Here is a 15,754-nt window from a genome sequence, read left to right on the forward strand (position 1 = left end):
CACGGGGATTTATGCAGCGACCCAGGAAGGCCTCACCCCCATTGTGGGGAATGAGTGGCCCTAGGCTGAGCAGTGCATCCGCCCTGCCTGACCCATGATGAGAGCAGTACCTGAAAGGATCAAACTGTGTCCAGCTAAGGCAGCTGCATCCCAGAACAAAGAGCAAGCATTTGTGTGGGGATACAAAGATAACCAGCACCCCCAGCAGGGCAGAAAGCACACTGTCTACCACGGAACAATTAATAGACATGCAAAGGAGCCCTACCAGGTGAAAAATCCATCAAAAGCAATCCAGAATTGACACAGATTTTTTTTTTTAAAGATTTATTTATTTATTTGAAAGGCAGAGTAACAGAGACAAAAGGAGAGCTGGAGAAAGAGAGAGAGAGTGCTTCCATCTACTGGTTTGCTACCCAAATGGCCACAACAGCCAGAGCTGGGCCAGGAGCCAGGAGCTCCATTTTGATCTCCCACATGGGTGGATGGTGGCAGGGGCCCGAGTACTGGAGCCATCATCTGCTGCCTTCTCAGGTGCCTTCACAGGAAGCTGGATCAGAAGCAGAGTGGCAGGGAAGGGACTCAAACCGGCATTCTGATGTGCAATGGAGTGGCCAAACCACTGTGCCCCAACACTGACCCGGACACAGATTGCTAAATTTGCAGACAAGGATATTAACTCAGTAATAACTGTATTCTATATATTCAAAAAATTAAGTATACATGGGCGATATAAAAACACTACAATTATACACTGTGACATGTATTGTTTTTTCTAGAAATGCAAGGATGGCACAAAATATGAAAAGCATCACTGGCCACTGCGAGAATGAAGGGAAAAAGCGAGCACCTCAACTGATGCAGAAAAAGCATTTGACAAAATTCAGTACCTCTTCATGATTAAGCAATCAGTGAGGCGGGAATTTGTTACTTCCTAACAAAGGTTTTGTGTTTTTGTTTTTGTTTTTGACAGGCAGAGTTAGACAGTGAGAGAGAGACAGAGAGAAAGGTCTTCCTTCCGTTGGTTCACCCTCCAAATGGCTGCTACGGCCGGCGCTGTGCTGATCCGAAGCCAGGAGCCAGGTGCTTCCTCCTGGTCTCCCATGGGGTGCAGGGCCCAAGGACCTGGGCCATCCTCCACTGCCTTCCCAGGCCACAGCAGAGAGCTGGACTTGGAAGAAGATTAACTGGGACAGAATCCGGTACCCCAACCAGGACTAGAACCCGGAGTGCTGGTGCTGCAGGTGGAGGATTAGCCCAGTGAGCCGCGGCGCCAGCCCTAACAAAGGTTTTATTTCCAAAGTCCACAGCTGATCTCACACTCCATTGGTGAAAGATTGATTCCTCCTTTTTTTCTTTTTTTAAAAACACTTAAATTTATTTATATTTTTATAAATATAAAAGGAGAGAGAGAGAGAGCGAGATCCCATCCATTGGTTCACTCGCTGAATGCCTGCAACAGCTGATATAGGGCCAAGCTGAAACCAGGAGCCAGGGACTCAGTCCAGGTTGCCCACATGGGTGGCAAGAGCCCACCTCCTCGAGTCCTCATGGCCACTTCCCAGGGTGTGTTTTAGCAGGATGCTGGGAATGGGAGCAGGCACTTCCGTACAATATGCAGGTGTCCTAAGCATATCTTTTTGTTGTTTTCTCTCTTGATGTTTTATTTATTTGAAAGGCAGAGAGAAAGAAATGTTCCATCTGTTGGTTCACTTACCAAATGTTCACAAAAATCGGAGTTAGGGCAGGCCAAAGCCAGGATCCTGGAACTACATCTGGTGGCAGCAGCCTGAGGATTTGAGCCGTTGTCTTCTACCTTCCGGGATGCACTAGGAGAAGCGGGTGTGGGGGGCTGGCACTGTGGTGTAGTAGGCTAAGCTTCCACCTGTGGCGCCAGCATCTCGTATGGGTGCCAGTGTGAGTCCCAGCTGCTCCACTTCCCATCCAGCTCTCTGTTGATGGCCTGGGAGAGCAGCAGAGGATGGCAGAAGAGGCTTCTGGCTCCTGGCTTCAGATTGGCGCAGCTCCAGCCGTTGCGGCCATCTGGGGAGTGAACCAGTGGATGGAAGACCTTTCTATCTGTCTCTCCCTCTCACTGTCTGTAACTCTACCTCTCAAATAACTAAATAAAATCTTTAAAAATAATAATAAACTTGTCCCATTATACCCTTTAAGTATGTGTCTGTTGTATGCCAGTTGTACCTCAAGAAAGCTGTTAAACAGAAACCCAGGATGATGTCTAATGTTGGAAACAAAGGTTGCCCCCATTGTCCTGAAGTAACACCTTGACAGTAGGGACTCCATTTTGGAGCACCTGAGACTCCATCTTGAGAAAGCACTCCCCTTCCCCCCACCATGAGACTCTGGTCTAAAACTATGATCTAAAACACTCAGATAATAGCAGTCCACTACATCACACCTGACAACCTCCATCACCCTTGGCAGAGCATAGAAACCCCCTAGCATGATTGCTCAAGCTTGGAAGTGGATAGGCTGCACCTGGGCTAATGATAAAGATGTAATTTGTCTATGTCCTACATATGATTTGAGCCAATACCTAGATTAATGTAAGATTACAACTGAAATTGTTAAGATTGTAACTGGTATTGTCAAGATTATAATTGATACTCGTTTCACATAGGTTTTAGGTCAGCTTGACCCCGGTAACCACGTATTCCCCCTGATCCTAGCAACCATGTATTCCCCTCCCGATTTTGTGGTTTTTGCTTTTATAAACCCTGTTGCTTTGGGCTTCAGGGTCGAGAGTTCTTTAGGGCACGAGCCCGCTCTCCATCTCTGGCAATGAAAGACCGTCAAATTTTATCAACTTGCTCCTGTTTGCACTCGTTCAGGTACAACAGCCCCCCACCCCAGCCGGAAGTGCGCTGACAGTTCTGTTGAGCTGTGACACCGTGTGCTCAAACGCTGTCTTGGGTGGGTGGCTTACTGACTCCGTCACAGTCCTCAAGGTCACACCTCACATCCGTATGTATTTTCTGTGTGCCCCTGTCGTGTGCAGCACGGTGACACAGAGGTCTGAATTACTCCTTCTGATTCACTGACCGCCTTGGGTCCTTCCTGACACATCTGAGACGGGCAGAACTCAAGACAGAGGTTTGAAAATGATTTATTTTTTAGTCTTTCTCTTATCTGGAATGTAGCAGAGAAGACGTAGGGGGAAAACCACAGCACAAACCCACCGCGAGACCAGCCATTGCCTTTGTGCACCAGAAATCTGAGCCACGGGACGGATTTGTCCCCATCAGGGTTCGGTGTAGACGGCTGTGGTGTGGAGGCTGGCGAGGCAAAGGGGCTGCACCCTGCTCCCCGCCCTCCTCCTCTTGAGGCAGTTGGCGGGACTGACCTAAGAGCCAAGCTTGCTCCCTGACAGGGTCCTCCAGTGGAACACCCTCAGGGAGCAGGGGCCTACTCACACCTGCTGTCTGCATTCCCCGGACAGAGTGGCAGGAGGGTCTCTACTTAGGCTCACAAAACCGAGCACCCCCACCCCCACCCCACCGAAGAGATGAACACGGGAGGTGGCCCCGCGGAGCCTGAGGCGGCCTGGCCTCCGGGGGGGGGGGGGGGCGGCGCTAGTCCTTGTAGTGGTGGATGAAGCTGATGATCTTGGACTTGCGGCGCGGGGCCTCTCCGCCCCCCATGGAGATGCGTCTGTTGTAGTAAAGGATGTTGCCCTGGCTCTGGGTTTTGTAGATGATGTGCGCGTAGGCGATGACGTAGAACACCCAGAAGCAGTGCATGACGGCGCGCGACACCAAGCCGAACCAGCGCAAGACTCTGACCTCCGTGGGGCTGAGGTCGGTGTTGGTGAGCACTTGGATGATGATGTTGACCGTCTCGTAGAAGAGGATCCAGATGACGTAGGTCATCAGGCCCCTGTAGAGCTGGACGTACACGGAGTACAGCAGGAAGACGCTCACGAGGACGGTGAGGGCCGACAGGTAGAAGACGATCTTCCAGCTGTGGCAGATGATGAACTCGTTGATGGCGTCGTCCGTGCTGTCCTGGGAGCCGGTCTTCAAGCAGTTGCCGTTCCCCAGGTGCTTCTCTTCGAAGATGAGGTACATTTTGGTGGCTATGATGGTGAAGACACCCGACAGCACGCTGCCCATTTTGGCCGTCATCCCGCACCAGCGCAGCGGCTTCGCGCTGAACCCTCCTGCGGAGACAGAACACGAGGGGCGCGGGAGGTTGCGGGGAGCAATGCCTCGGTCCCCACGTGCGGTCTGAGGGACGACGGAGGGAGAGAGAGATGGAAGCCCGGACAGGGCAACGTGGGGAAGACAGGGGACTGTTCAAAGTGGCCTGGGGAGAGGATGCAGGCCGGCTCGGTCTGGGGCTGGCGCCTCTGAGCAGGTGAAGGAAAGCGCTGGTTCTGAGCTCTGGCCACACCTTAGGGTCACTGAAGCCCCTGTGCCCAGCTCCCACCCGCACCAACGGGGACATTCTCCTGGTGGCACCCAGGCAGCTGTGTTGTTCAAAACCTCCTCAGAATTCTCAGGTACATCCAGTGTTGGAAAACACTGTTAGAAAAGAGGAATTTAGGAGCCAGCACGGTGGCCTAGGGCATAAGCCATCGCCTGCAGTGCCGGCAGCATCCTATAGGGACGCCGGTTCAAGTCCAGCTGCTCCACTTCCAATCCAACCCTCTGCTATGGCCTGGGAAAGCAGTAGAAGATGGCCCAAGTGCTTGGGCCCCTGCACCCTCGTGGGAAACCCTTTTGAAACTCCTGGCTTCAGACGGGCGCAGCTCAGCCGTTGCAGCCATTTGGGGAGTGAACCAGGGGATGGGAGTCCTAGCTCTCTCTCTCTTTACCTCTCCTTCTCACTCTGTGTAACTCTGACTTTCAAAAAAATAAATAAATCTTAAAAAAAAAAAAAAAGAAAAGAAAAAAGAAAGAAAGAAAAGAGGATTTTAGGGACCAGCGCTGTGGTGTAGTGGGTTAAGCCACTGCCTGCAGTGCCAGCATCCCATACAGGCCCCGGTTGGAGACCCAGCTGCTCCACTTCCCATCCACCCATTGCTGGATCATATGGCAGTTCTGTTTTTAGTTTTTGGAGGAACCTCAAGACTGTTTTCTCTAATGGCTGTACTAACTTACATTCTCACAAATTGCATGAGAGTTACCCATCCCACTCTCCTCATCCTCACCAGCATTTGTTACTTTACCTTTTTGTTAATGTCCATTCTAACAGAGATGAGGCAATCCCTCATTGTGGTTTTGATGTGTATTTCACTGATGATTAAGAACATTGAGCACTTTTTCATATTCTTGTGATCCGTTGGTATATCCTCGAGAAAAGTCTGTTTGGGTCATTTGTTCATTTTTATCATTTGCTTTTTTCTTGTTCTGAATTGTTGAGTTCCTTATATATTCATTTTTTAAAAAGATTCATTTATTAATTCGAAAGTCAGAGTTACACCAAGAGAGAGAAGGAGAGGCAGAGAGAGAGAGAAGTCTTCAATCTGCTGGCTCACTCCCTGCATGGCTGCAACCGGGACTGGGTCAGGTTGAAGCCAGGAGCCTGGGACTCCATCTGGGTCTCCCACGTTGGTGGCAGGGGCCCAAGCACTTGGGTCATCTTCTGCTTCTCAGGCACACGAGCAGGGAGCTGGCTCAGAAGTGGAGCAACCTGGACATGCACCTGCACTCTGATACAGGATGTGGCGTTGCAAGTGGCGGCCTAACCCACGGTGCCACGTCGGTCCTCTCCTGCTGTTTTTAGAATCCTCTGTCTTGTATCTTCATCAGTTTGACTGGATATTTCAGAAGACTTGACGTCAAGCTCAGAAATTCCTTCTTCTGCCTGCTCAGTTCTGCTGAGGCTCTCAGCTGTGTTTTTGCTCACTTTTTTTTTTTTTTTTTAAGATTTACTTATTTATTTGAAAGGCAGAGTTGAGAGATAGAGAGAGACAGACAGACAGACAAGAAGAGAGGTCTTCCATCTGCTAGTTCACTCCCCAAATGACTACAACAGCTGGAGCTGGGCCAGGCAGGAGCCAGGAGCCAGGAGCTTCCTCTGGGTCTCCCACATGGGTGCAGGGGCCCAAGCTTTTGGGCCATCCTCCACTGCTTTCCCAGGAGAATCAGCAGGGAGCTGGATGGGAAGTGGAGCAATCGGGACCTGAAACAGCGCCCATATGGGATGCCGGTGTCGCAGGCTGTGGCTTTACCCACTATGCCACAATGCCATCCCCCAGCTGTATTTTAAATTTCATTTAGTGATTTCTTGGAAACTGGATCGAAGTGGAGCAGCCACGATTTGAACCAGCACTCTGATATGGGACATCACTTTCCCAAGTGATGGCTTAACGCTGGCCCTATGCTGGTTCTTTCTGATGCTCTCTCTCTCTTTTTTTGACAGGCAGAATTAGATACAGAGAGAGAGAGAGAAGTCTTCATTCTGTTGGTTCACTCCCCTAAGGCCACTGCCGCCGGCACGCTGTGCTGATCTGAAGCCAGGAGCCAGGTGCTTCCTCCGGGTCTCCCATGCGGGTGCCAGGACCCAAGCACTTGGGCCATCCTCCACTGCACTCCTGGGCCACAGCAGAGAGCTGGACTGGAAGAGGAGCGACCGGGACAGAATCTGGTGCCCCAACCGGGACTAGAACCCGGGGTGCCGGTGCCACAGGCAGAGGATTAGCCTAGTAAGCCGCGGCACTGGCCCTGATGCTCTCTCTTTGCTGAATTTCTCATTCATTTCAACAATTGCTTTCATGGTCTTGTTGAATTATCTGTCTGTATTCTCTTGTAACTTATTAAATTGTGTAGAAGTAATTCTTTTATTTGTCAGGCCAAGTGTCTATTTCCATTACTTTGTGGTTTATTGCTAGAGCTGCTGGGTTTCTTTGGAGGCATTACGTTACCTTTCTTCATGCTTCCATGTTCCTAAGATGGTTTTTGTACATCTGGTGGGTCAGTGGCTTCTGCCAGTTTTATCGGGTGGCTTTTGTAGCAGAAGACTTTCCTCCTGGTGCTGTGTCCTAGGCTGTTGGCTGGATGTGCTGTGCAGGCTTTGGGGCTGGGTGGGGGCTCTGGTGGAGTGGCTGTGCACCTGCTTCTGCTGTGATCAGTTGAGTGAGACCACAGGGGTCTTCCTTGCTGAGGCTGCCAGGCTTGCAGGACTGGGTGGGGCGCGTTCACTGGGAGTTGGTGCACGTGCCGGCTCACCTGCTTTCTGAGCTGAGATCGTAGGGGCAGGGCTGGGCCTTTGCTTTTCGGGGCCTTGCTAAGCCAAGCTCCTGAGAGTGTCCTGGCTGGTGGCCTCTTGGGGGCCATGGAGGGGTGGATGGGGACACCCAGTTGCCTTAGTAGGCCAAGACACTTGGGCACAGCTGCTCATCTGCTTCCCTGGGCCTCTGTGGGTCAAGTGGCTTGGGGCTGGTGGCCTGGTTGCTGCACAGGGCTGAGGGTGTGTGGGCAGGGCCACCTGCCTGCTTCCTGGGGCCAAAGCAGGATGGGGCTGCCTGCTGGGTATTTCCAGGTCAGTGAGAGGGTGGGTGCTGCTTCCTGAGGCCAAGGGCGGATGGACAGGGCTGCCTGGCTGCTTTCAGCGCGGGAGGAGGGAGGGCAGGGCCTCCCGGCTGTTTTCTGGGGGCCTCTGCAGCATGATTCATGACTTGGGGTGTGCCACTCACATTCTCCCCAGCACCATGGCAGGGTGGGTTCTCCTGGCTGTTGCACAGGGCTGGGTCCATGGAGCTGCTAGGAGCAGCTGCCCAGCTGCTTCTTAGGACCCTGGGTGGATGGGACTCAAGATGGCGCCATGCAGCGAGAACTTGGGTGAGGGATGGCACCACAGGGGCTGGACTCTTTCTCCCCACACTGCCTCAGGATCCGTGAAGGCCCGGGTTCTCCGGTGTCTGGTGTGAGCGGGGATTGCTGGGGCCTCCTGCTTACTCTCTTCCAGTTGAGTAAAGGCCCTCTTGGCTCAGGATCAATCTTTTTTTTTTTTTTTTTAAGATTTATTTATTTATTTGAAAGTCAGAGTTACACAGAGAGAGGAGAGGCAGAAAGAGAGAGAGAGAGAGAGAGAGAGAGAGAGAGAGGTCTTCCATTCACCGGTTCACTCCGGCTGAAGCTGCACCGATCCGAAGCCAGGAGCCAGGTGCTTCTTCTGGGTCTCCCACGTGGGTGCAGGGGCCCAAGCACTTGGGCCATCCTCCACTGCTTTCCCAGGCCACAGCAGAGAGCTGGATTGGAAGAGGAGCAGCCAGGACTCAAACTGGCACCCATATGGGATGCCGGCGCTTCAGGCCAGGGCGTTAACCCACTGTCCCACAGCGCTGGGCCCCAGGCTCAGTCTTGAGAGATGGAGCTGGAGGATGCTGAGTGCTTAGTTCCCTTCTGTATGAGACCATTGTGGGTCTCTGCGCTCTGCAGAGTCTCGTCCTGTGCTCACTTTGTCTGCCCTGCTCCCCAGTGCCTACGGTCCTCTGTGCTGTGCTTGTGTTCCCCAAGGTTGGGAAATGGAATTACATTTTAACTGTATGAAGCACTGTCAACCTAGGAGTCCATGTCCAGATAAAATGTTCTTCTTTCTTTCTTTTTTTAAAGATAGACTCCTTTCTATCAGGGAGTAGAACATTTCTTTCTTTTTTTTTTAAGATTTATTTATGTATTTGAAAGGGAGGGGGGAGAGAGAGAGAGAGAGAGAGGGAGAGAGAGAGAGATTTTCCACCTGCTAGTTCACTCCCCAGGTGGCCACAATGGCCAGGGATGGGCCAGGCTGAAGCCAGGAGCTTCCTCTGGGTCTCCCAAGTGGGTGGCAGGGGCCCAAGCACTTGGACTATCTTCTGGCGCTTTTCCTAAGCTATTAATAGGGAGCTGGATCAGAAGTAGAGCAGCCAGTGCCCATATGGGATGCCAGCATCACAGGCAGCTGCTTTAACCACTACACAATGCTGGCCCCTAAAATATTTTTCAAGATTGAGAGCACCCAGTGTGGTAACCTTTTTTTATAGAATTTAGAAATAAGTAAAATCAAATAGCATACTGTTGGACTGTTATTTAAGCCAGTTTTTTGGTTACTACCATGACTGACTTACGATGACAAGAGGTTTATTTAGCTCACAGTTCTGGAAGTTCAGGCTTTGATGAAGGCCCCACGGGGATGGGAGAACAGGAGCAGAGGAACGCATGGTGACCCAGGAAGCCGAGAGGGTGGGTGGGCTCAGACCCAGCCTTTGATAACAGCCCTCTCTCGGGAGAACTCCCTCATCCATACAAGAACTACCTTATAAGGGCACAGCCCAAGACCTGAGGGCCAGGCCCCACCCCCTAAGGAGTCCACCGCCTCTGAGCTGTGCCCCTGGGGATCAAGCCTTTACTACAGGGATCCTTGGGGAACAGCCAACTTCATATTCAAACCATAGCAGTCATACATAACATGTGGAAAAGACTTTATGTAAAAAGTCAAGGTACAACAGACACACAATTTGGGTTAGTGGGTGCCTGGAAGGGCAGGGGCCAGGGGTACGGCAGGGGCATGGAGAAGAGTGGGTTGGACAAGGGAGTCACAGAGTTAATCAAAGTTTAAAACAGGCAAACAAACCAGTTCATAAAGCATGTTTTAATGCTGATTGCTTGGTATGACCCTGGATGATGAGTAATCCAATTCTGTACACGTGGGTTCACAAAGGGAAAACCTGGGTGGAATAAGACATGTAATCTAGTCTCCTACCTGCAGCATAGTTGCCATATTCACTGCTGCCCATCCACCTGCAACAGATAGAAGACTTCCTCTTACTGTTCTTGAAAAGCTCACACAGATTTTGGGCTCCTGTCAGCTGTAAAGATTGATCGCTTTCTCCCAACACCCATTTCCCCTGCATATTTTTAGTTTTGGCCAGACACATGGCCACCCAGCTAATAACTATGAGGAGCTTCAAAGAGTTCATGGAAAAATTGAATTAATAGATAATGTGGGGGGCTGGCGATGTGGTGCAGCAGGTTAACACCCTGGCCTGAAGCGCCGGCATAACATATGGGTGCAGGTTCTAGTCCTGACTGCTCCACTTCCAATCCAGCTCTCTGCTATGGCCTGGGAAAGCAGTAGAAGATGGCCCAAGTTCTTGAACCCCTGCACCCGCGTGGGAGACCCGGAAGAAGCTCCTGGCGTTGGACTGGCACAGTTCTGGCCATTGCAGCCAATTGGGGAGTGAACCATCGAATGGAAGACCTCTCTCTCTCTCTCTCTCTGCCTCTCCTCTCTCTGTGTAACTCTGACTTTCAAATAAAGAAATAATTTTTTTTTGACAGGCAGAGTGGACAGTGAGAGAGAGAGACAGAGAGAAAGGTCTTCCTTTGCCGTTGGTTCACCCTCCAATGGCCGCCGTTGCCGGCGCGCTGCTGCCGGCGCACCATGCTGATCCAAAGGCAGGAGCCAGGTGCTTCTCCTGGTCTCCCATGGGGTGCAGGGCCCAAGCACTTGGGCCATCCTCCACTGCACTCCCTGGCCATAGCAGAGAGCTGGCCTGGAAGAGGAGCAACCGGGACAGAATCCAGCACCCCGACTGGGACTAGAACCTGGTGTGCAGGCGCCGCAAGGCGGAGGATTAGCCGGCCAAGAAATAAATCTTTAAAAAAAAAAAGATAATGTGGGTGGCAGGTGTTTGGAGCAGTAGCTAAGATACTGCTTTGTGATGCCTGTGTTCCTTATCAGAGTGCCTGGGTTTGAATCCCTGCTCTGCTTCTGATCCAACTTTCTGCTAATGTGCACCGGGGGAGGCAGTAGGTGAGGGCTCAAGTACTTGGTCCTTGCCACCAATGTGGGAGACTTGGATTGAGTTCCAGGCTGCTAGCTTCAGCCTGGTCCAGCCCTGGCTGTTGCAGGCTTTTGGGGGAGTGAAACAATGGATGGAAGACCTCCAATCCATCTCTCTCTCTCCCTCTCTGTTATTCTACCTTTCAAAAAAATATAAATTTACATTTCCACTCTTTAAAATTAAAAATTTCTATGAAAAACACATTTAAAAAATAATGCATGGGGGCCAGTGCTGTGGTATAGCTAAGCCTACGCTTGTGGCGCTGGCATCACATATGGGTGCTAGTTCACATCCCGGGTGCTCCTCTTCTGATCCAGCTCTCTGCCATGGCCTGGGAAAGCAGTAGGAGATGGCCCAAGTGCTTGGGCCCCTGCACCCATGTGGGAGACCCAGATGAAGCTCCTGGCTCCTGGCTTCAGATTGGCCCAGCTCTGGCCGTCAGGGTCATTTGGGAAGTGAACCAGCAGATGGAAGCCCTTTCTCTCTGTCTTTCCCTCTCTCTTTCTGTAACTCTACCTGTCAAAGAAATAAATCTTAAAAAACAAAAACAAAAACAAAAACAACCTTAGCAGTGACCCATGACTGATTAGGGGTTTGCCATGTTCAGCAAATGCTTCCAAGTCTGGGTCAAAGGTCAGGTCTGGGGGCAGGTGTGGTGCAGTGGGTTAGGCCACATTCCATATCAGAATGCTGATTCGAGTCGTGGCTCCCCCACTTCTGATCCACTTTCCTGCTAATGCTCCTGGGAGGCAGAGGATGATAGCCCAAATGTCTGGGTTCCTGCTACTCATGTGGGAAACCTGTATGGCGTTCCAGCCTCCTGGCTTCAGCCAGGCCCAGTCCCAGCTGCTACAGGCATTTGGGGAGTGAGCCAGAAGATGGAAGGCCTCTCTCTCTCATTTTGCCTTAAAAAAAAAAAATCAGTTCTGAGGCTGGTGTTTTGGCATGTCAGGTAAAGCTGCCACCTGCGACACAGGTATTCCATATGGGCATGGGTTCATGTCCTGGCTGCTCCCTGCTAATGTCCCGGGGAAAGGCAAAGAAGACAGCCCAAGTGCTAGGGCACCTGTCACCCACATGGGAGACCCAGATGAAGCTCCTAACTCCTGGCTTCAGCCTGTCCTAATACTGGCTGTTGCAGGCATCTGGGGAGCGAACGAGAAGATGGAAGATCTCTCTTTCTCTCTCTCTCTTTCTCTCTAACTCTGGCTTTCAAAATAAATAAATACATCTTTTTAAAAACTGAGTTCTGTTCATGGCTAGGCAACGGGAAGGAAGAAAGGGAGAAAGTGTCAGCACTCCTAATTCTTCCATAAGCAAGACTGTGAAGGGGCAGCCATCACTTCTGCTGACACCCCATTGGTCACATGATCACATCAACCTGCAAGAGAAGCTGGGAAACGTATGAGGGAGCTGCAGAAAGCTGGTGGAAATGGAATTGAACGGCATGTTTATTTTTGGTACAAAAAGCATCGAAACTCATGCATTATTTTTTAAAGATTTTTATTTATTTAAGAGGCAGAGTTAGAGAGGGAGAGAGAGAGAGGTCTTCCATCTGATGGTTCACTCCCCAGATGAATAGCAAAATAGCTGGAGCTGAGCTAATCTGAAGCCAGGAGCCAGGAGCTTCTTCCGGGTCTCCCACGTGGGTGCAGAGGCCCAAGGACTTGGGCCATCTTCTACTGCTTTTCCAGGCCATGGCAGAGAACTGGATCGGAAGTGGAGCAGCTGGGATTTGAACTGGCACCCATATGGGATGCCGGCACAGCAGGTGGAGGCTTAGCCCACTATGCCACAGCACCAGCCCCGGGTCATTGCTACTTGACAGAGAAATAAAAGATAGTGGTCACAAATAAGCCACTATCTTTTGGGGTTTCTGTATTCCTACTTGTGACTTTCAAAATCTTGGTGTTGGTTCATTTGTTTTCCCTGTAGAATGAGCTCTCCCTCAAGTTATGCATGAAGTCAATAGAGAATTATGCCTTAATTTGACAAATTAAAATATTTGCCGCTCAGGATGCATCAGTCACGTGAAATGAGGTAAGAGTCATCACGATCACGAGAGGGAGCAGGAATGTAGCTTAGCAGTGAGGACAGCCTTGTCCCACGCTGGGGGATCCAGCTCCTGACTCCAGCTTCCTGCCAAAACAGACTCCAGGCAGTAGCAGTGACGGCTTACGCAGTTGGGTCCCTGACACCCAGGTGGGGCACCTGCATTGAATTCCAGGCTCCTGGCTTTGGCCTAGCCCATCCCAGTCATTGTGGGCACTTGGGAACTGAAGCAACAGATGGGAACTCTGTCTCTGTTCCTTTCTCTCTCTACTTCTCAGGGAAATAAATACATACATACATACATACAAATTTAGAAATAATGATGAGGCCAATATTGTGGTGCAGTGGGTTAAGCCACTGATTGAGACAGTGGCATCCCATATTGGAGTGCTGGTTTGAGTCCTAACTGTTCTGCTTCTGATACAGCTTCTTGCTAATGTATCTGGGAAGGCAGCGGATCATAAGCCACGCACTCAGATCCCTGCCACCCATGTGGGAGACCTGGATGGAGTTCCTGGTTGCTGGCTTCAGCCTGGTCCATACCTGACTGTTGTGACCATTTGCATCTCTCTCTCTCTCACTCTGCCTTTCAAATAAATAAATACATCTTTAAACAATAATGATAATAATAAGCACTTACTAAAAGCTCCCTTTGTGCCAGGCATTGTGTTGAGGCTTCACAAGAGTCTTCTCAATATAGCTATATACTATAACAGAATGCATTCTTTACATTTCAGTTTTTATTTATCTTCATTTTATTTGAAAAGAGAGGGAGAGAGAGAGAGAGAGAGAGAGAGAGAGGTCTTCCATCCATTGGTTTACCCCCAAAATGCATGCAACAGTTAAGGCTGGGCCAGACTGAAGCCAAGAGCCCAGTACTCAATCCAGGTCTCCCATGGGGGTGAGAGGGACCCAAGAACTTGAACCATCATTTGATGCTTCCCAGGTGCACAATAATAAGATGGTGGATTGGAAGGGAGGAGCCGGGATTGCAGCCAGGCAATCTGAGATGTAGGTACCCCAAGTGGCAAGTTAACCACTGTGCCAAACACCCACCTGGAACTGGATGAACCTATTTTCTCATTGATGGTGGTGAGGGAAGGGGATAGACTTGCATTACTTATGCACTCAGATGTAGATTTTTTACCTGCCAAGGGAGTAATCTTTCATAGTTACTGACAAACACTCAGAATTCAGCTCCAACTGGACCCGAGTGGAGCACTCCAGGCCTGTGGGAGGCCATTCTGCTAACTTGCTGATTTTGAAGAATGTGACTCATTTCCCAAGCAACTTTCAATTTTACTGCAACTTCCCTCGATCATGTTGTCCCTTGGCTCACCCTAAGTGAAGGCACATGTAGATTTAGTTTCTAGTCGTTTCCCTTGATTTGCTGACTTGCCCGTTGTAGCTGTGGCAGATTACAGTCACGTGTTGCCTGACTTGCCAGCCTTCTGGAGTCACCTACACCAGTGGAGAGGGCTACGGTATTGCCAGGTGACACAGTCTTCTGGGGCCACCATCACATTCGCGGCCCATCGTCAACGGACAGACAAGGAGGGTCGGAAGCACTGGTTCCCACCACACTCACCTGCTTCCTCTACCCCAAGGCTCCCAGGGTGGAGAGCGAGCTGCCCTGGGCTAGGGGAGGAGCACTCTCATCCTGCGAAGAATCTGTGGCCAGGCGCTCAGGTCGGCTGAATTCCACTCCTTTGAGTGATGGGACTGAGGTCCCCGCTTCCGTGCCGGCTGATGGTGAGGGGCTGCCTCTGCCGCTCCAGGCACCCGGCCAGTCCCGGCAGGTGTGTGGGCTTCAGCTGCTTCTTCCTGTGTGCCCAGAGCTACAGCAGTGCATCAGGTCCTCCGTATGCTGGGAGTCTCCTCTCTGCCTCCTTGGAGAAAGTCCTTCTCCAGAATGGGTTCACGCGGTTAGAGCGGACCCACCAGGATGGCCCACAGATCTCTTTGTCTTTGGGTCCTGAACTTTAACTAGATCCATAAAGTCCCTCTGCCGTGCTCACAGTTGTCATCCAGAGGACAAAGATCACAGGGGTTGTGGTTGAGTTGTGTCCCTCAAAAAATTCAGATGCCCAAGTCTCAAACCCCAGTTCCCCAGAATGCAACTGCATTTGGAAATACGGTCTTTAAAGAGGCAGTTAAGTTAAAATTAGGCTATTAGTGTCAGCCCTAATCTAACCTGACTGGCGTCTTAGAAGAAGAGCAGAGTAGGACACAGACACACCCCAGATGACCGCGTGAGGAATCAGGGAGGTGGAGACAGCTGTCTACACCCCACGGAGGGGGCCTCAGAAAAAGCCACCTCATCTGACACTTGATCTCAGCCTCCAGAATTGTGGGAAAATTATCATTTCTGTTGTTTAAACCACTCAGTTTGGGGCCAGCATTGGGTGCAGCGGTTAAGATACTGCTTGGGTGGCTGGTGCCATGGTGCACTAGGTTAATCCTCCACCTGCAGTGTCGGCATCCCATATGGGTGCAGGTTCTAGTCCTGGTTGCTCCTCTTCCGGTCTGGCTCTCTGCTGTAGCTTGGGAAAGCAGTGGAGGATGGCCCAGGTACTTGGGCCCTGCACCCGCATGGGAGACCAGGAGAAGCACCTGGCTCCTGGCTCCTGATTGGCGCAGCTCCGGCCATTGTGGCCATCTGGGGAGTGAACCAATGGAGGGAAGACCTTTCTCTCTGTCTCTCTCACTGTCTGTAACTCTACCTGTCAAATAAATAAATAAAATCTTAAAAAAAAAATACTGCTTGGGATCCTTGCAGTACATATCATGAAGTGCCTGGCACAACCAGTGGATAGAAAATCTCTCTCTGTTTCAAAAAAAAATTTTTTTTAAAGCCACCTGTGTGTCTTAAAAAAATAAGCCACTCAGTTTGCGATCTGCTGTTAAGGCAGCCCT

At 50.8% G+C, this 15,754-nt stretch overlaps 1 protein-coding gene across 1 annotated transcript; it reads right to left on the minus strand.

Annotated features, from left to right (window-relative positions):
* Positions 1-3,590: 3,590 nt before the first annotated feature.
* On the minus strand, positions 3,591-9,736 carry TMEM217 (transmembrane protein 217). The gene is made up of 2 exons (XM_062187185.1): positions 9,703-9,736; positions 3,591-4,177 (listed from the first exon to the last, which is right to left on the minus strand). The coding sequence occupies exons 1-2, from the start codon at positions 9,734-9,736 to the stop codon at positions 3,591-3,593; spliced, it is 621 nt and encodes a 206-aa protein (XP_062043169.1).
* Positions 9,737-15,754: the final 6,018 nt, after the last annotated feature.

This window comes from Lepus europaeus, chromosome 3 (assembly GCF_033115175.1).
Source record: "Lepus europaeus isolate LE1 chromosome 3, mLepTim1.pri, whole genome shotgun sequence".
NCBI classification, from domain to species: Eukaryota; Metazoa; Chordata; class Mammalia; order Lagomorpha; family Leporidae; genus Lepus; species Lepus europaeus.

What these genes read in the sequence shown, in the direction of transcription:
- TMEM217 (XM_062187185.1), bottom strand. Translation starts at nt 9,736, where the DNA reads ATGGGCAGCAGTGAATATGGCAACTATGCTGCAG. An exon ending in ATATGGCAACTATGCTGCAG is followed by an intron (nt 4,178 to 9,702) that starts GTAGGAGACTAG and finishes CTGTCTCCGCAG; the next exon opens with GAGGGTTCAGCGCGAAGCCG.